This window comes from Saccopteryx bilineata, chromosome 2 (genome assembly GCF_036850765.1).
Source record: "Saccopteryx bilineata isolate mSacBil1 chromosome 2, mSacBil1_pri_phased_curated, whole genome shotgun sequence".
NCBI lineage: Eukaryota > Metazoa > Chordata > Mammalia > Chiroptera > Emballonuridae > Saccopteryx > Saccopteryx bilineata.
In genome coordinates this window covers 174,415,576-174,438,594 of record NC_089491.1, presented here as the reverse complement: position 1 = coordinate 174,438,594, position 23,019 = coordinate 174,415,576, and the positions used below count along the sequence as shown (strand labels likewise).

The window sequence follows — 23,019 nt, the reverse complement described above, 5'->3', positions numbered from 1 at the left end:
TCACGCTGGGTGCCTCCCGGGGCCCAGCCCACATTCCGGGCCTTTGTGCGGACTCCTAGGCCCCGCCTTAAAGGGCCAGCTCCCAGAGGCAGGAAAGGGCCGCCCCGCCCAGCACCCGGCCTGCCGTCCCCATCGTCCGCCCCTGGCCCTTGTTGGGTTGCTTCTAGTCTCTGGACAGTAGGTAAAGAGGGTGTCAAGCTGTGGGATTTGGAGGTTCCTCCAGTCGAACCCTCAGGCTGTAGGGACAACCTGCGGGTCATTTCAGCAAGCCCCCTCCCTCAGGGCAGGGCTGCACCTTAACTGGCCAGGAAGGATGAAGAAATCTCCCTCCCTTTCAAACAACTCCTTCCAGGGTCTCACAGTCAGGTCCCTTCTAACCACAGTCCCACTTGGCGGCAGATTGTGCTGGTTCACCACTCGGTCCTGGCCTGATCTCAGCACTGGTTTATCCTAGAACTCTCATTTGACACTTGTTTGGTGGGTTTTAGGTTGGCCTATTAGACTTGTGAGCCAGGGTCCCTGTCCTGGGCCTCCAAAGGGTGAGGTTTCACACCAAACGTGGCCGGTCAGTGCATTCCTCAGGGAAGAAACAGCATCCTGCCACCAGAGCAGCCCCGGTGCCCTAACTTCTTCGGTTGTCGCGCGCCACCATGTGGACACTCCGGAGAAAGGGTGCCTTCAGGAGTTTGAGCAGAGCCCCACGGCCACCCCCACCCCGCCATACCGGACTCTGGAAAGCCTTCCTCAGTTATGAAGCAATCCTGAACGGGCAAAATAAAAGCAAGCCCTCAACGAGGAAGGAAAGGATGAGCCTCTAAGGTCAATTTAACAACAAAAGTGTAGACGTTCAAATAAAACTTACAAATAGCAATATTTTTTGTGGTTGTTGAGGCTTGGGGACATCACTGTGTCCCAGGCACCCCTCCCCTCACACACTACTTGGGTGTAAGGTTTTGTCCACTGTTAATATACAAATTTTCAGAGAGGGTTTTTTTCCCTCTTTGAAGCTTTCATAGTAATTTCACAATTTCTCAGATCTTGAATGAGAGCTGGATTTGGAAGGAGAAAGTGCAAGGCTTGTAGCTCCTGGGAAAACCGAAGGGTGGGACAGAGAGAGGAGGGGGGCGCAGTGTGTTGGGGGCAGCGCCTGGGTAGAAGCACCATAAATTGTGAAGAGGGCTGGGACTGCTCCATAGGCTCTCACTTAATACAGCCTTTGAACCCGGGATGAGCCACTGCCAAATGGGCTAGGGCCTTGGGGTCTTTGTGGGCTATTGGCCTTGGTATCCCTGGAACTAACCAGCCAGGCCAGCTGGCCCAGAACAAGCCGAGCATCCAGAACCCTCTCCAATCCACACTATCCATCCATCCATCTGTCCACCTACCCATTTAACAGATATCCTGTTAGCTCCCTACCCCAGGCTATAGCATCTCTCAAAGTCCTTCCTTCCTCTCCTTGCTCACCACCACTCTGGTTCTGTTCCTTGTCACCCTGACCCTAAATCAATACCATACCTTCCAAAGGTCTCCTATTACTGAGTCCTCCTGCACCAATTATCCCAAGCACCACGTCTAAATTAATCCCCGGGCCCTGGCCAGTTAGCTCAGTTGGTTAAGAGCGTTATCCCAAAACACAAGGTTGCAGATTTGATCCCTGGTCAGGGCACACACGGAAAGCAACCAATGAATGTACAATTGGGTGAAGCAAAAAATGAATGCCTCCCTTCCCTCTCCCCTCTCTCTGTCTCTTTAAAAGAAAAATAAGCCCTGGCTGGGTAGCTTGGTTGGTTGGAGCCTCATCCCAGAGTGTGGAGGTTGCCGGTTCGATTCCCCGGTCAGGGCACACACAGGAGCAGCTCCATGTTCCTGTCTCGCTCTCTTTGCCTCTTTCAAAAAAGAAAAATGAATCTCCATAAAATGTACCCAAGTTCTCTTGCATGAGTGGATTGCTCACAGCAGCCAGTCTGAATTTACTGGTTCAACACAGGGGTCCACCCATATGTCCTGCATTGTGACTGTCATTTGGAGTTAGCATCTTCTTGAGAGTAAGAGCTTTCTTTTATATTTCAAAATCAAATGAAGTGTAAATTATATGTCAATAATCCTAGCCAGAATATAGAAAATAAATTAAAAGCTTTTAACGTACATACATGCATACAGATGTGTATTTTGATTTGGGCCTGTGTTTGAGAGCCAGAGTGCTGAGGGCTGAGTGCCTTGGGGCCACATCATCCCAGGGGAAGAGATGCCTTTGCTGTTGAGCCAAGCCTCCTGCTACTGTCCTCTGTATCTGCTATTGTCCTATATCTGTTTCCTCTCAGAGGAAAACAGAATGGCCTCAGCCATGCCCGGCCCAGGTGAAATGGCATAAAATGAGTAAGGTACATTTTATAAGCAGCTGAGACTCCTCCTGGTTTGGCTTTCTTCAGATGGACATGAAAAGGTGTGAGGGAAGGGTGACCCTACCCACTGTGAAATATAAACTGCAACATAACATCATTTCAGAGTCTTTTTAGACCATAAAACTGAGGAGGGTATTATGTGACCTCACCGGGTCAGGGGAGAGCTTTAAAAATTCTCTTTCCAGTCCCTCAACAGCTTCCCTGATAAAGCCTCCCAGGTAAGCCTGTGCTTTCTTCTCCCTTCTAGCCTGGCAACCCTAGCCCCCTGAGGAGCCCGCCCATCAACCTGAACCATTATGCTACCAAGAAGAGCGTGGCAGAGAGCATGCTGGACGTGGCTCTCTTCATGTCCAATGCCATGCGGCTGAAAACAGTGCTGGAGCAGGGGCCATCCTCTCAATACTACGCCGCCCTCGTCACCCTCATCAGCATCTCTCTGCTCCTGCAGGTCGTCATTGGAGTCCTCCTCGCAGTCATTGGTGAGCACTTGGCCTCCGTGCACCAAGTGTCTTCCTGTACCACCCTGCATTTGCACTTTCCAACGTCACAGCCACACACTAACTTGGTGTTTGCCCTCTGCACCTACAAATGCCCAAGTAACATCTACACAGTGATTACTAGCATCCTGCCCTACCTCTTGGTGTTCCATATAATGGCCACTCCACAATACCTGCTGAATGACAGTCCTCACTAGCTTGTAGCAGGTCCATATTGCCTCTGTGTGCATGCACACACACTCTTAGGAGACCCAGTGTAAGTCCCCAAACCCTGGTTCTATGAAGCACCACACGGACCCCCACACACGGATCAGTGAGGGAAGAGGACAATACCACCTCCCACGATTTCTGCCAAATGGATTTTTGAGGTGCCAGTCTCTCTGAACTGTAGAGGGTTTTGTGAGGGAAGCTCCAGGCTGTGGCTCCCACCCTGACTTTTTTACCTCTCCCTCCACTCTTCAGCACGGCGGAACCTCAATGAGGTAGAAAAGCAGTGGCGACTCAACCAGCTCAACAATGCTGCCACCATTTTGGTCTTCATCACTGTTGTCATCAACATCTTCATTACAGCCTTTGGGGCACATAAGACGGGGTTCTTGGCTGCCAGGATCTCAAGGAATCATCTCTGAACTCAGCTTGGGACCCAGGTGAGGGACGAGGAAAGGTCCCCAGGCCCAAAGGGTCCCAGGTGGCCCTTTTCTCACCTTTGAGTGTTTGGGGTAAGAGAAATCCCTGCCAAGCAAAAGGAGAAGGTAGATTTGGGGCCAGGAGGGAATCTGGGAGAAGGACATGGAGGGTGAGTCAGAAAGGCCCCTGAGCTGTTGACGGGGCTTCTCCTTCATTCTAGGCTCAGGTTCTTCCATAGCCTGTGATGGGTGGGAGGCAACCTGGTTAGTGCTTGGCTCTGCCCTCTGGCAAGATGGAGATGTGGGCTTTTCCCTTGGCATTGTCTGGCCATCCTTACTGCTCAAACTGTGGTTTATGAACCAACAGCAACAAAAGCACCTGGAAGCCTGCTGGCAAGGTAGACTCTCAGGCCCAATTCAGATCTACTGAGTCCACATCTGCACCTTGACAAGGCTACCAGGGAAAAGGAGGACACACTGGAGTCGGCAAGCACTGCCCCCACCGCCTCTTCTCTGCTTCCCTCCCAGGTACTGGATCTGGAGCTGCTCCACTGCTTTCCGCCCTGACCTGCCAGGCTGACAGGGATGTTCCTCGGCCCCCAGGAGATCCTGGAAGGGGCAAAGTAGATGCCTGCTTCCTACCCACTGCACCTGAATGTAGATGGGCTATTTTACTGGTCTAAGTGAATTCCATCTCAGTCTAGAGTCCTGAGCTCAGACGGATAGTGCCAACTTTCCTTCCTGGTGGCACCTGCCCCTAAAGCCAAGTCCATCCAGCTTCAGGCTTCTGGTTTGGACTTGACTCCCTTTGGCCCACCCATTCTTAGGCTCATTTTCCCAGGGAAAAATGGAATGACTTGTGTCTAAAAATGTTTCTCCAAATCCATGGAAGTCAGTCCTTATGTCTTTAGTGGCATCTGAGCTGCCATCTGTCTGTGTCCTGGAAAGGGCTCAGAGGAGCAGACTCCAGGCCAGGAAGAAGAAGCTTTTAAATCACTCCCTCCCCTCTGGGTTGTGCTCCGAGTCAACCTTCCGGCCCCATACACCTTGAGCTAATTACCATCTGCTGTGCCAATGGCAGGTCAGGCCATTCTAGACTGATGGATGAATGCACATCCTTTCTGAGACCTACTATAAACCTATTTTGCTTTCATATCATCACCTTATCTTAGGCAGGTGTTTAAGGAATACAAACTAATTCTGGTTTATGCCTCTGCCAGATGTAACCAGGGAGGCCAATTTGCACCTGTAAAGCATCAACAGGGCATCCCCAGATCAGGTGGAAAGGATTTTTAGTCCGTCTACTCTTTTAGAATAAGCCACTGCTTAGCTCCTCTCTACCACTCACTAAGACCATTCTGGCCAATCGCTAGCCTTATTCAGCCAGGTTGTTCAAACCACCACCCTCCATTTACAGTATCTGCTGAACAGGAAATGCCTGTCTGTCAGGCTGTGAGCTCCTCACTCAGGAACAATGTGTTCCTTTCCTGAGTAAACTGCAACACAGAGAAGGCTGTCTGCCACACAGCAGGGACCAAACTAAGGGTGAAGGGCAGAGGGTGGTGTGGAAGGGTCCTTGGCACGCGTTCAGAAGCCTGATGGCCGAAGGACAGAGACATGAACCCTTGGGCCTTCTGCCCAACCCTCTCCCACCAAGATAGACAACAGGAAAACGCAATAGCCGTTCTATGAAGATGCTGTATTTAATGCTTCCCTTCCCACCACCTGGTTCCCCCCCTCCCCAGACATTTCCCTACAGAGTAGGAGCCCTTGCCAGGTCCACCCCCTTAAGGCAGATGGTGTGGAGGTAACAAACATCAAAAACATAAGGCACTGGCCTGGGGCAGTGGGCAGGGCAGGCTGCTGGCTCCTATCTGGAGATAGGAAGTAGGAGGGCTGTTTGGGCTGGCTCAGGCCTCCCAGTGAATGTCCAACCATGAGTGGCCCCAGAAAGCCTAGCACCCCAGCTGGCCAACTGCAGCTCTTGCCTACTCCCTATGGACCTTTTCCAAAGGCAGTAAGCTGGAGCAGGGACCCTAAAGAGCCGCAGTCCAGGGGGCAGGTATGGGTTTCCGTAAGCCACTGAGTCACTGAAAAGTCCTTGTCCTTCCCGATTTCTTAAGACAAAGATTCTCTTTGAGCTCGAGGGTTCTCAACAGGCTCCATTCTCCCCTATGCCAAGTCTATGCTCTCGGTGAGTACAGGACTCATCAGGCAGACCCTCCAAATGCTGTGCCTTGGACTGCCACAGCATGGAGCTGGGCCAGCTGACTGGCCCCCAGGGCCCTGCTGCACCCTCCCCCCTCCTAGGCCCTTCCTTACAGCAGGGAGCCCTGCGCTCCCCTCCTAAACAGCCACTGGAGTTCAGGATCCAGTGTCCAATGCACCATTGGTAAAGTCAGCAGCAGCGGCAGAGGCAGCAGCAGTAGAAAACTCCCCAGCTGCAAAGGCACCTGGGGGTCTTTAGTGCAAGATAAGTGCATGATCATCATGTGACAGAAGGGTGGCCTTAGACTACGGAGGCCAAGGGCTGTTTTTCTTGAACTAGCTTCACTTTTCAGTTCCTCCTGGCCCTCCACTCCCTTCCACTTGGGGAAAGACTCTCAGAACGATGTCTTCACCTCCCCAAACTTGCCCCCCCCCCCGCCGGTTCCCACCCAGGTCCCTGTTTTATGATTGTTTTACCCACACCCCTTCTTTCCTCTGCTCAAGGACACTCGAGGCCTCACTGGGGCTGCCCCTGCAGGAGGACAAGTTCTGGGGAGCAGGGTGGCAAGGACTCCAGCTTCCCACTTCCCTTTTCATCCCTCCCTGCTGGACCCCTGCCCCTGTCCCTCATCTAAGTCATGGTTTACTTACTTACTCCCACATCCTCTTTCTTCTCTGCCTCCTCGCCTTGCCTGTCCCGCTTGGCCTAAATGCCAGGAACTGGGGAGGAGCCCACTGCCCACCACTCCTCGTCTCCCAGTCTCCCTGGGGCACCAGGGAGATACCAGTTCTGTGCTCCTGATGGGTCTGAAGTTAGTGCCACATAAAGGGTAAGGTTAATGCCCTAATTGGTGGCCCGCTGCTCGGTGGCTCCCCTGGCGAGAGAGATGTGCGTGTCTCGGGAAGCATGAGCCCGGGGTGGCACCAAGGAAGTGTTCCTCGTGGGGCCAGCCCCTCCGGTTGTCACTCAGCTGCCAGGTCTAGGACCGAGGAACACAGCTCTGCACAGGAGTGGGTCTGAGGTATGCAAGAGGGGACCCTCCCTAAAGGCACCACTCCCCCCGACCCCCCACCCCATCATAGTCAATGCTGGGTCTGGACAGTTACACTGTTGCTTTTCTGATAAAAATAATAATAATAAAAACCCCAATAAAATATGTCCACTAGCAGAGTTTCCAGTTCCTGGTTGCTACCCCTGTGGGGAGCACTGGGTGGATGCTGGCATGCACCTCAAGGATTTAGGATGGTGTCACTCAAGCAGGTCTTCCCTTCCCTGACCTAACTGCGCAGCCCTCCCAGGAGCTGTGCCACTTCTGTGACCAGCCTGCTTCCCAAAGTCCTCCCTCTGGAGGCCTGGAGCAGCCATCTGTGTGAGGGGACAGCTCCTGGCCGAGTGGGGTGTTAGTGCCAAGGCCTCTCGGGGCCCAGCCACGGCTTCTGCGCCCCTCCTCGCTCTGCCCAGCAGTCTGCAGGGTGCTGGGGCAGCAGCCGCAAGTCAAGGGGCAGGAAGTGGTCGGTCCAGTGGGCCACCCCTTGGGATCACGGCATCTTCATCCGGCGGCGGTTCCACATGCCCCGCTTGGAATGGAAGTGATGGAAGAAATTCCTGAGGGAGAGGCGTTCCACTTCCAGGCCTGCTTGGAGGATCCTGAGGGCGGGAGGGGCAGGGTGAGCCACAGAAGTGCAGGAGGCAACTGGGCTGCACACCTACTGCAGACCCTGCCCCTGTACTCCGGTTCACCAGCACAGGGTGGGGAGCAGGGCGGAGCGCAGAGCCCGGCGGCCTGGGTTGGAATCCCAGCTCCGCACTGTGTAAGTCGTATCACCTCTCAGAGCCTCAGTTTGCTAAATCTCTACAAAGAGGATACTAATGATATCTACACACTGCAGGGGGTGGTAAAGACCGGAGATGCTGGACAGAGGTGCTAGGCACAGCTCTTGGCACTCAGCCAGCAGAGGACATGTCATATGTTTGATGGAGGCAGAGGGCTGGAGCAGACCGTGCCCCTAGCCCTTCTCTGTCCTTTTACTACATGCACAGCCCACTGGGAGTCCCTCTCACAGAGAGGCCTAGATTTTAGGCAGGGTAGAAGTTACTGGAATCTGAAGCAGTTTCTCCTTGGGCCTCCAGAGGCAGGAGGGTTGAGAACAGACCCGGAGGTCTGCAGCTTCCCAGCCCGGCAGGAAGAGCAGGGGTGGCTTTCAGTCTAGGCTTCTGTCCACTGTGGGAATCTACTCGGATCTGACTTCGTAAGAGCTGGGTTATCTGATATAACTCCCTCAGCCTCCCTCCTCTGCACCTTAAACTCTCTGAGTGTTTCTTCCTTTTCTTTCTTCCCTCCAGGGAAAAACATAACCACGTCCAATATTTAAGCCTCTGACACTTACTAGTTGTGAGCTTTGGGGCAAGTTATTAACTTCTCAAGACTCAGTTTCCTCATCTGGAAAATGGAGATAATTGCATCCATCTCACAGAGGTTTATATTAGAGAGTGGATGTGAATCACCTACCAGGACAGACGCCCAATGACTGGTGGTGGTGGGGGGGTCTTGCCCTGTCTCTCGGGAGGCAGTGTATCCCTTCCTTGTCAAGGTCCCCACTGCCCCGGTGCTCCTGACCTTGACCTGTCCATCTCCTCTGGACACTGTTCTAGCAATTAAACCTTTTCTTTCTTGGATTCCCCCAGCCCTTAGCCCCTGATCCTTAAGCCCAACTCTCAAAGAATCATCCTCTATCCCTCCTCTTCTCTTGGCAGCACATTTCTAGAGAGAGGAATCTAATACTAACATGGCCTCCATTTCACCACCACTGAGTTCTGCAGTCCCCTACAACCTGGGTCAAAGCCCAGCCAGCTCCCTGTCCTGCCCTTCCCTGAGGCTTTTCATACCAGTGACCATTTCCACCTCCCTGAAATTCCCTTCTTCCCAGGCTCCCAGGGGCCCAGAGCCTCTGGAATAGCTTGCTGCCCTTTGAAGGTGCACACAACCGCTTTTGCTGGCTCTAAAGTCTTTGCTGGCCCTGTGGCCTGTCTCTCTTACCCATCCCAAAACTTCAGTCTCCTCCCCAAGGCCACTGCAGAGGGGAGGAGAGCGCCACCTGGAGGATGCAGCCCTGTACACCCACTGCGACTTGCTCACTGCTCAGAACATTATCATTTACTTTTTGTGCAGATCAGTTTTTGCTTATCCCTGGCAGTTTTACCAAGCACTTTCCATGTCAGCCCCGTGACAGAGACAGTGGCAGTATCCTCCCCTTTCACAAACTGAGTCAGCGAGGGATGTAACTGGGGCCCAGTGCCTTCGCCTGCTTGTGGGGAACCTGCAGCCCAGGGGACTAGGTCTAGGATGCTCTTACCCCTTCCCTCTCCAGAGCACCTGATGGATGAAACCCCAGCAGACCCCTCAGGTGCCCCCCTTTCCAGTCACCTGTCCAGCAACTCCCAGTCTTCCCCACCCCAGCGGTCTCGGAATTCCTTGGTGTTCATGCCCCCGATCCTGTCCAGGTCTGACTTGTAGATGCCAAGCAGTCCAAACCCGTTCACTTCCCAGTAGCCTGTGGACAGACACATAGCTCCAGGTGAGGTAAGCCAGGGGCCAGGAGGAAGGGCGAAAGGAAGGCTTCCAGTGGCATCCTAGAGTCCTTTCTAAAACACATTATGGGGTGCCTGAGGCTAAAAACTGTCTCATCTGGGCAAGTCCCTTGCCTGCTTTTCTTTTTTGGGGGGGAGCCCTCTGAGATAGGGTTCAGGGTGCTGTGAAAGCAGTAGTCCCACCAAGGAGTGACCCAGGGCTGGTGACAGCCCTACAAGAGGATCTCGCAACAGTAGCTACTAAAGGCACAGCTGAATGTCAGTTTCCTTTGTCATTTCCCTCTCCAGAGGCAGTGTCCTCACAGGGTACAGAGTCTGGCACATAGTAAGTGCTTAATAAACGTTGGATGAATGAATAAAGGGGAAGATGGGGTGGGCAGTGCTCATCATCACTGCTGCTGTGGCTGTCAGCACAGCCTTCAGGGAACATCTCTGGACGGTCCAGGGAATGGAGGAGCAGGAGGGAGGGGGGAGGCTGACGCTGCTGTGGTAGGCAGAACTGTTTCCAGCTCTGAGGTTAAGAACCAAGGCCAGAGAGATCCTTCCTACCCTCCCTAGCCCAGGGCAAGGCCTCACCCTCAGGCCATTGGGGGGTGGCCCCACAATGCAGCCTCATCACCATGGGAGCGAAGGCCATCTTGCCCTCCACACAGTGTTTCCGGATGCTGTCGATGACTCCAGCTGGGAAGTGGATGTGGAGGTCACAGAGGAAGATAATGCTGTGTGGGTCCTGGGGACAGATGTGGGAGCATCAGCAGACCCTCCAACCAGGGCTCAGGAGCCAAGCCACTCTCTGGGACAGTCCTCTGGCGCTTCCATTTGCATGAATGACTGACAAACTTTCATAAAACACACTATCAGGCAGATTTCCATGGCTCTAGGCCTCAGAGCACAGTTCTTACAATCAGAAGATAAATTCTGACTCCTCCCCCACTCTTTATGGATCCCAAGGACTCTGGACAAATGCTCCCTTGTCATTTGTTTAGTCCCACCCAGGCAGCACAACAGAAAAGACCCCCGTCTCCTCACTCCTTCCTCCCTGAGGAGCTGTCTTCTACAGCCCAAATATCTCTCTCATCTCAGTCAACCCTTAGTCACATGTCCCAAGCCCCTCCTTTCACATGTCCCAAGCCCCTCCTTGTCCATTACCTTCACCAGGTCTATGCCAGCCTGAAGTCCAGCTGAGCGCTCGAAGTTTCCACTGAGCTTCATGTACTGGTAGCTGCAGGGGAGGAGAGAAGAGGGGATGAGCATTGGGACTTGGTGGTGGCTGTCCCCTGAAGGCAGGTAGCAGGCATACAGTAGAAATGATGTGTTCCTGGAATGAGACTATGGGCAGAGATGGGGCATCTGCAAAGCTGGGTGAGATTTCTAGCTCTGCCCTGGACCCAGCTGTCCTGAGACCTTAGGAAGGAGAGGGTTCTGGCTGCACCAACCAGAAAACCTCCTCACCTCCTCAGCTTGGACCTTTTTAGGGCCATCTCGACATCCATGTCCTCGCTGCTATAGTCGGTGATGATGATGTTGAAGTGTGAGTCGCCAGTGACCTGGAAAAGCTTTTCCATGTCTTTGATGAACTGTTGCACCCAGCGCACCTGGTTCTTCACTACCCAAGTGGGGCGGCCAGAGAAAGAGAAGCAGAGGTAACACAAAGAAGGGCACGTCCACTCCTGGGCCCTGCATGCTTCGGGGCCCATCAGACCTCTGCTCAGGGGCAATGCAGCTATGGGAAACTGGGAGCAACAGTGCAAAAGGAAGGCAGTGGTGAGCTCACCATTGCAGGGGTCTCTCTACCCTCCCTGCTCCTGCACAGCCAGCCTCCCGGGCAGGGCGCCCTGAGGAGGCCTTCAGCTGGGACTTGTCATTAGTTCTCTCATAGCAACCCCCATGCTCTGACACTAAAACCTGTAATCTGTCTGTCTTATTGCCATCATTTATGTCCTGTCTTATCCCATTGTTATACTCCTGTCTGTTACCTGGTCCCCTTTCTCATTATAAAAACCAGCTAACCCATTCTACTAGGTTAAAATACTCCCTGTTGTATTTTCCCAGACCAGCTGTAACTCCCAGCACAACCCCCGCTGACTGTCATGCCCAACCCTGCAGCCTGGTACCACAGAAAGAGCAGTGGCCACAAGTCAGTAGCTGTTCCCTGCTCCAATGCTGTCTATCCATGTAAACTTGGATAAGTGACTTTTCTCTTAGGAGCTTCAGATCCTTGACTGTAAAGTGGCCATTTTCACAAGTTCCTGTGAGATCAAGTCATCCAGCAGAGACCTGGGTGCTCGTGATCACTATTAAGATCCCTGCTCTGCTGACAATGCCCAGGCTCAGCTGAAGGCTCACCAGGCACGATGAAGTGGACCACGGCTCGGTGATTCCAGGAGAAGCCCTGGGGCCAGCACAGCTTGGGCTCTGGGGCCCGGACATTCAAGACCCGTCTCCGGTGGTTGTGTGGGCCCCAGACCAGGCCCTGCAGGTTCCAGGCCTCGGCCTCTTTCCCACCAGCTGGATCGATGCCCTGCCAGCCTTGCGCAGACACGTACTCAGAGAGCCGCACCAGGCGCTGGCCTTGCTCCAGCAGCTCGAGCTCCAGGAGGTAGCGACCTCCACGGAGCTGGTCCTGACGCTTCTCCACATTCACAATACGCCGCAGCTGGTATCTCCTATGGCAAAAAGGGTGGGGGGCTTGAGTTTTTCTTTCCCCCCTCTTTGGGGTAACATGGTGTGGTAAAAGTATGCACGGCCAATTATCAAGAGACCCTAGTTTTTGTCCCAGTTTTGCCACTGGCTAAGATGCTTGCGCAAGATGCTTAACCTCTCTAGTGCTCCCTGCCTCCATCTTTAAAAATGCATCTATTGGGCTGGGATGATCTCTAAAATCTCTTCTAGCTCTGAGATCATATATAAAGTGAAAGAGTTTCTTTCAGAAGTTGACCCTCAACTTCTGTTCAATCAACAGTGCATAAAATACAATTATGTAATGTATTAATCACCATTAAATCTTGATTAGTTGGCTCAACATCATTAGTCAATAGGGAAATGCAAATTAAAAGCACAATGTGATAGCATTTCACACCCATTAGGACAATTTATTTTTCCTTAGGAAAATAACAAGTGTTGGCAAGAATGCAGAGAAACTGGAACCTTCATTCACTGCTGATGAGAATGTAAAATGCTGCAGCTGATTTGGAAAGAGATCGGTAGATCCCCAAAATGTTTAAACATAGAGTTACCATATGACCCAACAATTCTACTCTTAGGTGTATACCCCAGAGAACTGAAAACATGTTCACACAAAAACTTAGTACACAAATATTCAGAGTAGCATTACATTCATAATAGCCAAAAAGTGGAAACAACCCAAATGTCAATTAACTGATGAATGGATGATACATAATATGTGGTATAGCCATACAATGGAATGTTATACAGTGATATAAAGGACTGAAATACGCAATACATTCTACAACGTGGGTGAGCCTTGAAAACATTTTGCTAATATTAGAAGACAGACACAAAAGGCCACAAATTATATAATTCTATGTATATGAAATGTCTAGAATGGGTAAATCAGTAGTAATGGAGAGTAGAGTAGTGTGGTTGCCATGGACTAGAAGGAGGGAGGAATGGGAATTAACCACTAATAGCTACAGGGATCCTTTTAAAAGTAAAAATGTTTTGGAATCAGACAGTGGTGATGGTTATACAACAGTATGAATATACTTAAAAGACCATCGAACTGTACACTCTAAAATGGTAGGTTTAATGGTATGTGAATTTTATCTCAATTAAAAAAAATGTTGAGCCTGACCAGGCGGTGGCGCAGTGGATAGAGCGTCGGACTGGGATGCGGAAGTACCCAGGTTCGAGACTCCGAGGTCCCGCGCGGGCTCATCTGGCTTGAGCAAAGAGCTCGCCAGCTTGGACCCAAGGTCGCTGGCTCCAGCAAGGGGTTACTCGGTCTGCTGAAGGCCCACGGTCAAGGCACATGTGAGAAAGCAATCAATGAACAACTAAGAAGTCGCAACGCACAACGAGAAACTGATGATTGATGCTTCTCATCTCTCTCTGTTCCTGTCTGTCTGTCCCTGTCTATCTCTGCCTCTGTAAAAAAAAAAAAAAAAAAAAAAAAAAAAAAAGGTTGATTGGTTCGATGAGTGAAACAACAAAGAACTCAGCCATGTCTTCTGCCCTGGCCTTTCTAGCCCATATCTGGGGTTCTTATTAGTCTCTTTTAGCCTCAGTTTTGCCTGATTTGTTTTTTTCTGGGTTTTTCCCCCCATTTATTATGTGAGAGGCGAGGATGCAGAGACAGACTCCAGCATGCACCCGACAGGATCCACCCAACAGGCCCACTAGGGGGCGATGCTTTGCCCATTTAGGGTGTTGCTCTGTTGCTCGGCAACCAAGACATTTTAGTGCCTGAGATGGAGGCCATGGAGCCATCCTCAGTGCCTGGGGCCAACTCGTTCAAACTACTTGAGCCATGGATGCAGGAAGGGAATAGAGAGACATAGAGAGAGAGAGAGAGAGAGAGAAGGGGTGAGGTGGAGAAGCAGATGGGTGCTTCTCCTGTGTGCCCTGACTAGAAATCGAACCCAGGACTTCCACACGACAAACCAACGCTCTACCACTGAGCCAACTGTCCAGGGCCTGACTTGTCTTTTTTTTTTTTTTTTTTTTTTTTTTTTCTGAAGCTGGAAACAGGGAGAGACAGTCAGACAGACTCCCGCATGCGCCCGACCGGGATCCACCCCGCACGCCCACCAGGGGTGACGCTCTGCCCACCAGGGGGCGATGCTCTGCCCATCCTGGGCGTCGCCATGTTGCGACCAGAGCCACTCTAGCGCCTGAGGCAGAGGCCACAGAGCCATCCCCAGCGCCCGGGCCATCTTTGCTCCAATGGAGCCTTGGCTGCGGGAGGGGAAGAGAGAGACAGAGAGGAAAGCGCGGCGGAGGGATGGAGAAGCAAATGGGCGCTTCTCCTGTGTGCCCTGGCCGGGAATCGAACCCGGGTCCTCCGCACGCTAGGCCGACGCTCTACCGCTGAGCCAACCGGCCAGGGCTATGACTTGTCTTTTTAATAGCTCCTTCCCTAAGAGGGGGACCACATTCAACAGGTCTTCCCAGTGCTCTTGGGCTGGGAACCCAGGCATTTCAGAACCTTGCCTGATGGTGGGACAAAGACCTAACTGGTCCAGGTCACCTTCAGGGGCAAGGTCTCCAGGCACTTGTCCTTCCGGGAAGTCTACAGTAGGAGAATCTGCTACAGCCCCCAAGTCCCTGCCCCCTGCCTCAGCCCAGGCCCCGGGAGAGCCCTTTCCCTTACCCCCGGCTCCTCTGGTTGAGCTTCCTCAAGAAGACCCGTGTGATCTCGAGAGCCTCCTGCTCTGGAAGCAGTAGGTTGCCAGACGTGTTGCAGTTCAGATCAATCCAGTCAGTCCGCTGGGCTTGGAAGTCAAGGTTCCGTGCACTGAAGGTTTGTTCCCAGTTTACCACTGGGTCATACATGGGCACATATTCAAACACCTCACTCACATCCTCTTCCTCCTCTTCTTCACCCTCTTCTTCTCTTTCCATGTGTCCTTTCTGTACTGCAGCCGCTACCACCTCCTCTTCTCCAGGCCAACCCCTCCTCGGGGCCAGAGGCTCCATCCTGTCACCCTTCCTCTGCTCTGCAATGTAGGACTCGACTTGATTAAGCCACTGGGACTGCCCGAGGGTCTTGCTGGGGCTGCCACCAGTGGGCCTGGGCCTTTGGACTTGAGGCAGGTTCCCCACCAGGTGCCCATGGGGCCATCTGTCAGAATGAGGTGGATCTTGGCTGGGCTCAGGGCTGGGTTTTCTCTCCTTCTTTACCGATTGCTGGCTTGAGACGTTGCTGGTCCTCACTGGGAAGGGAGCTGTCGAGTCCTGCTTGGAAAGGGGTGCCAACAGCCCTTCCCTGGGCTGAACCAGCAGTTTCCGCAGGCTTCGGAGGTGGTAGTCAGTGACATCCTCCCCAGGGGTAGAGGTAGGCCCTTGTTTTCCCTCTGGCATCTTGGCATTCTGGTCATTGGAATCAGGGGTCTCCTCTGCCGCCTCTCCATACTGGGACTCTTCTAGAAGGCCTTCCTCAAAACCTATCATTAGTAAAAACCATTCCTCAAGTCAGAGTTTTCAACCTTTTCCCCAAGAAGATAAACAACACAGCTGATGATTATAGATGTGATACTCCAAGGGGTATCAGATGGGGATGGCACCTGGGCTCTGCCACCTACTGTGTGTGACCTGGGGCAAGTCACTCAACCTCAGTAACCCCAGTTTCTTCATTTGCATGGAGGGAATAATACTCCATCTTCCACAGGGTTTTTGTGAAGACGGAATGACATATAGAATACAAAGTGCCCAGCAGGTGCCTGACATAGGTAGGAGCCCAACAAATGGCCCCAGCAAGGCTCCAGTGCCTCAAGAAGAAAGGCCACAGGAAGACAGTGCTTCTCTGTAGCAGGACTTCTCAAATGACATGCCAGGGAGAGCGCGCCCTCCCGCAGCAGCCCAAGTCATGTCCCCGAGCTCGAAATCTCCTCCAGCTGACCCAGCTGCTGTTACCAACAGCCAGGTTCTACTGGTGCCCTGATATGGAAAAGCTGGGAATACCACCCTGCGCCCTTGGGTGTGGGGGGAGGGGCCATGTGGTGTGCATTTTAAGTTCCTTGGGGCAGGGCTGGCATGGTCTGAACTTCTAGAAAAAGACCATGGTCACCCGCCCCTCCCAGCCTGACCTGAAAGCCTCCGCTCGCTCTGTACCTGGCTGCTCCGGCCCCTGCTTCTCGGCCTGGTCAATCTTGATGTACTCCTGAAAGTTGAACCTACAGGAGGAAGGGAGAGGCAGACTGGCACTGGTGCCCTGCAGGCAAAGCAGGAGGCTCTGCTGAAGTCCAGCAGCAGTCCACGTCACGCCCCAGACCAGCGCAGAGGAGAGTGTGTGGGCCTGTGAGGACAGGAGGTGCCCCGGAAGAGCCAAGGCTCCTTGGGCTGGGAGGACGCCTGCAGTCCCTCTAGTCCAGCAGCTCTCCCGGCTCCTGCAGAGCGCCGTCTTGTCCCTTTCAGTGTGGCTCACCTGTCCTGGTAGAAGCATTTGTTGTGGGTTTCCATGTGGCTCAGGCGGGTGTAGTCATTAGGGTAAACAAAGGACAGATGAACCTGGAGGTAGAGAAAGAGGCAGCAGGAGAAAGGTGGGATCTTGGTAAGAAATCAGCTAACCAGAACTGAGCCTGCCTCCCCCTCCCCCCACCCCCATCCCTTTGGGACCTGTAGGGAGAGAAGGTCTACTCTCAGCTCTGAATGAAACATCTGCTTCCACAGACCTGGATTCCACTCCACTCTTACGCTTCCCCTCTGGGCTCTCTGGACCTAACATCACCCCTGACCTAGCGAGCCCCCCAGTGCAGGGTCCCTCCTCTCCGGATCGAGCTCATTCTCCCCAGCTGCAGCTCGGACACTTCCCTCCTCCTCCTTCCATCTTATCCTCCCCGTCAACCTCTCCACCTTTACCTGCAATCCCATCACACTGGAACAACCTCTTTTATTATTTACTACACTTTTTGCCTCCCTCAAACACAGCTCAAGGCAATCCCCACCCGATACCCTCTGGGTGACTCCCCAGCCGTCCTCTGAGTCCTGGCCACTCGCCTCCTGCCTCCAGGACTCTCTCGTAATCATCTCCGGATCTGGGTAGGTTCGTTCTGCCTCTCCAGTTTTGACCTAGGCTGGAGATTTCCTATGTTCCCCTCCATACTTCATTTCCCCAGTGCCTTGTCTATGAGTTTAATGAATAACGCTGGCTGACTGGCTGGTAGGACTGACCCAGGCAGGACAGGGTTGTGTGGCCCAAGGAGCAGAGAGTGTAAGAAGCCTCACGCCAGCCCACCATCATCACTGTGGCAGAACTGGTGTATGTGGGCTTCTCAAGGCAGAACTCCACTCTCAGGCTTTGTAGGGCCATCCATCTGGGCCAGAAGCACGTGGAATGTGTTCTCCCAGCCCAGAGACTGTAAGGCCATCTGTCTGCCAGGGAGCGATGTGGGGAGGAGGGGGAAGTCCGCCTCAGCAACCACCCATCTCGACCATAGGCATCCAGCCCTCTCTCATTCCCGCTCCCCACCCCCCACACCCCGTGCGGGTCCCAGACTTACAAACCGGAGGCCTTGGTAGCGCTGAAGGGGGAGCCCATCCACCAGGTAACTGGGCTTGTAGGGACAATCAGGCAGGACATGGCGGAGATGGGACTTGGAGATCAGGGGCACTGAGGACAGACAGTAAGGGAAGAGGAAGGAGGGTGGGGTGAGAGCCTAGAACTAGGGCTGGCTTAGAGCCACAAAGGCTCCCGGCTGCAGAGTCAGGGCTGAAGCCCTCTGCCCTGAGCAGGCACCATTCAGTATTCACTCGAAGCAGCTGTGGTCAAGTCCATGGCCATTGGCTGTGGCTGTCAGACCAAGGCTGGCTCCACCCTTCTGGGGCGGGGGCAGTCATGGAGCACCTTGGTGGCAGAGAACTCAAACAGTCCCTAGTTCAGGCACAGTACAGGGGTTTAGAGACTTCCAAGAAGCCACTAAGCCTCACCCTACTGCAGTGCAATAATTGAATTTCCTTCGAGAAGGGGGATAGGGAATCAGGACTTGACTTTGTCATCTTCTAAAATGTACACGTTCCCAAAAGTTTAAGACTCTAACACCGTAGTGGGAACATATTTCTCGCGCTGGATGACAAGCCAGAATCCACTAAGAAACTATGTATCTGTGCTTGCAGAGGGACACACAGGGCAATTCTGGGTTCTAGTTCTCTTTCCAGTCCTGGGTGGTAGTTACACAAATGTTTGCATTGTAATAATTTGTATAATGTAAAGTTGTATATATATATTTTTGTACTTTTCTGTGTGCATGTTATATTTTACGCTACAATCTTTGGGTTTGGGACACTGTGCTAGAACTTACAGGTCTCCTGAGTCTCCTCCACCCACACCATGGACCTGGCAGGGTATGTCCCCAGACTGGGTGAAAAGTGTGCAGCTGAGGCCTCACCTCGATAGAGGGTGTCCCGAGGGTCAGGCCGAAGCATGTCAGCAGAGGGCTGCTCATCTGGGGGATGAGAGTCCAAGGAGCCTGTATGGCTGGCTGCTGTCTGTGGGATGTGGCCCACCTCATCCATCCTTAGGAACGTCTCATCTGGGCCAGGGAGGGGAGAAGAGAGCGCAGCTGTGAGCTCTGGAGCCAAGCCAGCTGGGAACCAGGCCCTGCCTCTCTGAGAGGCCCAGGAGTGGCTCCGTCAAGGGACCTGTATGCCCCCAGGGGCAGTACAGGGTGTGCTTGCCCTCTTCCCTTGAACCCTGCCTCTCCATAACTTGTGGTTTCAGCTCTATATCTCCCTTTGACCGCTACTACTGGCCCTATGACTAGCACACACCACAGTCTTTGTGGCAATTGGAAAAAGACACAACTTCCTCAAAATCTTTTACTGCTATCTGCTGGAAATTTGTCATTATAAGTATGTTTAATTTACTGAAGAAACACATATATAGCACTTACTAAATAATAAGCCAGGCATATTCTAAGCATCTTACAAATAACCCATTTAATCTTTATAACACTACATGACTTATGTACTATTGTTATTATTCCTATTTTACAGACAAGGAACTGTGGCAAAGAGACTCTAAGTCATTTGCCTAAGATCACACAACCGATAAGTTTGAACCTAGGCAGTCTAGTCTCGGCCTGCAGGTCATGCTGCCTCTCCAACAGACAACCAGCAAGCCTACGATGAACAGGGTGCCCCCCAGCCTCCCGTAGCCTGCCCGGCAGCCCTGCTCCTCTGAGGGCTGGCTGCCTGTCTCTGCTCTCTGCCTTCTGGGTTCATTTGTCTTCCACCCCAAATAGAGCTCACCTTCTACCCACAAGGCTAGTTACCTCTGGTCCATCTTACTAGTTCCTTACCTGAACTTTGCTCCTTCTTCTCAGTTCACAGTGACTCTATGGATTCCAATTCTCCTCTCTTTCTCTTGCAGCAACCCAACAACTCACAATAGGCCCCTTCTGCCTTGACCTTGTGGCCTCTTTGCTTTGATCACTGGCAGCCTCCTCCCACTCACGATGCCCATTCCACATTGCCACCCGCTCCCATGAACCCTGGCCTTCCCTTTTCTCTCTCTCCTGCCCGTCTCTCACACACACCTCTGCAGCCTTCCCAGTCCCTCTCAGCGCCTATTTTTTCCTTTCTCCCTCAGGGTTCTAGTCCTGTCTGCTCTTCCTACACCCAGGCCCCTCAGGGTCCCACCTGCCATGTGGCAGTTTCTTAATGGGACCTCCAGATAAGAGTCTTGCTAAGAAAATCATTGGCAATAAATAGTATAATGGAAGAGTTCATTTACTGCAAATTAAAAGCAGTTGAGGAAGCTTCCTCTTCCCTGCCATGGCTTGAAAGGAACCCCATTCGCCTCATTTGCCAAACAGGAGATGGGCCTCATTCAGGTTTTTCATCTGGAGTGAAAACCCTGTGGTCTCTAGATCCCATAAAATTATATACAAAACATCGTGTGTGGTGCACAAGGAAATTTTTCTGAGGTGAGGATGCCAAGAGCTTCCATCAGGTCACCAAGGGGTCCCTGACCTCTGAAGGTTGAGGATCTCTGACCTGAGGGTCCCTCTAGGTTCTGTGCCTGTCCCTTCACACCCATGTCCCAAGCACCTCGAGCTTTAGCCTCAACCTCCCACCCTTCCCTGACCCAATTCCCTGGGGAGGCCAGTTTCCTCGGTAGGTCGGCACCACCTCACCTCCACCTCAGATGAGGGGCGGAGCCTACTCACTGGTGAAGAGGGACAGGGAAGGGGAGTCAATGATGGTGAACTTGGCTTCAGGGTCATTCTGTCGCCACTGGAAGAGGAGAGAGGGTAGACACAGAAGGTTGGAGGTGGCTAGATCTCGAAAAGAGTTCAAGGGTCATCCCTTGAGGGAAGAGGAGAGTGGCTACGAGCTGAGCTCGGAGAGGCAGGAACAGCTACACACTCACCGCGACTTCCACGTGATCAGTGCCCTCATCGTTCTGCTTGTGCAGCACCTCAAAGTAGTACCTGCGGGAGGCTGACAGGCTGACGGGAGAGGAGAGCAGACAAACAGAGGCTGCCTCCAGCCCTGTGGTCAATCACTGTGTCCACCTGCTCCCACCTGCCCCCACCACCTGGACACCCTCTGTATTGTGCTCTTAAGAGCCCCACGGCCTTGCCATTTAGCCACCTGGGTTAGAGTCCCCACTCTACCACTGACTAAAAGTGTAACCTTAGTTTTCTTTTCCGGAAGATGGTGATGATAATAGTACTTACTTCACAGGACAATAGGAAGAAACAAATAAAATATGATAAATAATCCTTATAGAGTTGTTACTGTGTGCTAGGCACTGTTCCAAGTGCTTTATATACACTAAGCCACCTAATCCTTGCTTGTAGATGAGAACACAGAGACACAGAAATCTTGGGTAGTTTGTCCAAGGTCGCTGAGGTCATGTGTGATGGGGCTGGATGGGGACCCAGGCAGCCATATTTCAGAGTCTATGTCATTAGCTGCTACCACAGAGACCGACACACAGCAAGTGCTCTTTGCAAGCTGGACTGTCTTGTTATTGTCAACAAATATATATTATCCCCATAAAGCCAACACATGTTTTTGTTTGTATGTGTGCCCGCCACCAGGTGGTGCTCTGAGGTTGGGCCAGGTCCCCCCTTCCAGCCTGTTCAAGTAATTCCAAGCACTCCAGTGGGGAAAGGCCTTTGTTTCCCTCCAGTCTACCAAGGGATAGGCGACTAGGACCTTTACACAGCACAGAAGCTCAGGCTGTACAGCCGTGGACATTTGTGGGTACAGAGAAAATATGAAGGGCAAGGATGAGGAGAAAAAGGTCCTATTTTTGTTTTCCAATTCAGAATGTCACCAAATAGCTGTCATTAAATCAGAGCCTCCTCTGGGTCTCAGTTTCTTCATCAGTAAAATGAGAAAGGATGAGCCATATGGTTTCTAAGTGAAAGGCTTCATTTACAAAATGCATGGGTGAGAATCAAACTGACCCTTGGGAATAAGGACAGCAGGAGAGTGGAGGGGGCAGGGTGAGGGCAGGCAGGAGAGTGGAGGGGACATGGTGAGGGCAGGCAGGAGAGTGGAGGGGATATGGTGAGGGCAGGCAGGAGAGTGGAGGGGATATGGTGAGGGCAGGCAGGAGAGTGGAGGGGGCAGGGTGAGGGCAGGCAGGAGAGTGGAGGGGGCAGGGTGAGGGCAGGCAGGAGAGTGGAGGGGACATGGTGAGGGCAGGCAGGAGAGTGGAGGGGACATGGTGAGGGCAGGCAGGAGAGTGGAGGGGGCAGGGTGAGGGCAGGCAGGAGAGTAGAGGGGGCAGGGTGAGGGCAGGTAGGAGAGTGGAGGGGGCAGGGTGAGGGCAGGCAGGAGAGTGGAGGGGACACGGTGAGGGCAGGCAGGAGAGTGGAGGGGACACGGTGAGGGCAGGCAGGAGAGTGGAGGGGACACGGTGAGGGCAGGCAAGAGAGTGGAGGGGACACGGTGAGGGCAGCAGGAGAGTGGAGGGGACACGGTGAGGGCAGGCAGGAGAGTGGAGGGGACACGGTGAGGGCAGGCAGGAGAGTGGAGGGGACATACTAGCTCTAAGACTTGGATTTGGCTTTAGCACCTGGGGGAGGTTGGGGTTTCTTTGCCATTGTTGAGAATGTCATGACACTCCCTACTCACCTCACTGGCTTGGAAATTTGACTCTGAAATTTCCCAAACTCTCCAGGGGCAGTCCACTCTTTTCCAGTCTAGAAGTGTGAGGAGGGAGTGTGAAGAAAAGAGGAAGAGAGAAAATATGAAGGATGGGAGGTGGTGTGTGAAAAAAAGGATGGAATGAGGAGGAGAAATGTTGAGAGGGAAAGAGAAGAGCGGAAGAAAGATGAGGAGTGATGGCAGGAGAGAAAACGGAAGGGAGTTCAGGGAGTGACCGAGTGGTGTCTGGTGCAAGACACACACCCCCCCCCCCCCCCGCCCCTCGGTGTGAGCCCTCAGCAGTAAGCTAAGAGCTCTTGAACCAAAAGATGTATGTAGCTCAGGCCCAGCCCAGAGATGAATATTCCTCGAGTCTTTTCCCAGCCTCAGACTGACTCTTTCCTTCTCCTCACACCTCTGGCTATCACCGTGTAAATGGGCTGGGGGAGGAGAGATGCTTCTTGTTTACACCTTCTTCCCTGGCAGTCACACCAGAGATATTAGCGGTAACAAGAGTCTACTGATGGAGGCTAGGGCACCTTCAGGGCCTGGCACCTGGGACAGAGGGCAGAGCTCCTGGGCTGTGCTGACCCTACCTTGCCCACACTGGCCAGCAGCTGAAGGCCTGACACCTGGTCGTCACGGCTCAGCCAGAATTCTGCATTGTCATCTGCAGCAATGGCAAACTGGATTGTTCCTGAGCAGTGGGGGAGAATCCAGGTGAGAGCAAGAACATCAGTCTCAGGACTAAAGCTTGTGCTATATTGTAGTAAATTCTCTTGGGGACCTGGTGCATGGCTTCCCTCCCGTGGAGTGGAGTTTCTCCATCCTGGAAAACTGTGAAGACTAGCAAGACGTGAGCTAGTTCCAGACTCTGCACGTCAAGGAGTGAAGAAGGCCTGGGGGCAGGGGTG

At 52.8% G+C, this 23,019-nt stretch overlaps 2 protein-coding genes across 2 annotated transcripts in view; one reads left to right on the top strand and one right to left on the bottom strand.

Moving 5' to 3' along the window:
* The window catches only part of NINJ2 (ninjurin 2), a 99,632-nt gene extending 95,458 nt beyond the window's left edge, over positions 1 to 4,174 (top strand). Inside the window, exons 2-4 of the mRNA XM_066258657.1 lie at positions 2,650 to 2,881; positions 3,362 to 3,546; positions 4,054 to 4,174. Of these exons, the coding sequence (XP_066114754.1) occupies positions 2,650 to 2,881; positions 3,362 to 3,528 (399 nt within the window). The 3' untranslated portion in view covers positions 3,529 to 3,546; positions 4,054 to 4,174. The remainder of the gene's footprint in view (positions 1 to 2,649; positions 2,882 to 3,361; positions 3,547 to 4,053) is intronic.
* Positions 4,175 to 7,244: 3,070 nt separating this feature from the next.
* Positions 7,245 to 23,019, bottom strand: part of B4GALNT3 (beta-1,4-N-acetyl-galactosaminyltransferase 3) — a 130,959-nt gene continuing 115,184 nt past the window's right edge. Inside the window, exons 6-20 of the mRNA XM_066258656.1 lie at positions 22,702 to 22,802; positions 22,094 to 22,161; positions 20,373 to 20,451; positions 20,170 to 20,236; positions 18,388 to 18,531; positions 17,503 to 17,612; positions 16,428 to 16,510; positions 16,115 to 16,176; positions 14,655 to 15,447; positions 11,669 to 11,988; positions 10,775 to 10,928; positions 10,472 to 10,544; positions 9,899 to 10,052; positions 9,159 to 9,285; positions 7,245 to 7,381 (exon numbers count right to left, since the gene is read on the bottom strand). Coding sequence (XP_066114753.1) covers positions 7,273 to 7,381; positions 9,159 to 9,285; positions 9,899 to 10,052; positions 10,472 to 10,544; positions 10,775 to 10,928; positions 11,669 to 11,988; positions 14,655 to 15,447; positions 16,115 to 16,176; positions 16,428 to 16,510; positions 17,503 to 17,612; positions 18,388 to 18,531; positions 20,170 to 20,236; positions 20,373 to 20,451; positions 22,094 to 22,161; positions 22,702 to 22,802 — 2,444 coding nt within the window. The 3' untranslated portion in view covers positions 7,245 to 7,272. The remainder of the gene's footprint in view (positions 7,382 to 9,158; positions 9,286 to 9,898; positions 10,053 to 10,471; positions 10,545 to 10,774; positions 10,929 to 11,668; positions 11,989 to 14,654; positions 15,448 to 16,114; positions 16,177 to 16,427; positions 16,511 to 17,502; positions 17,613 to 18,387; positions 18,532 to 20,169; positions 20,237 to 20,372; positions 20,452 to 22,093; positions 22,162 to 22,701; positions 22,803 to 23,019) is intronic.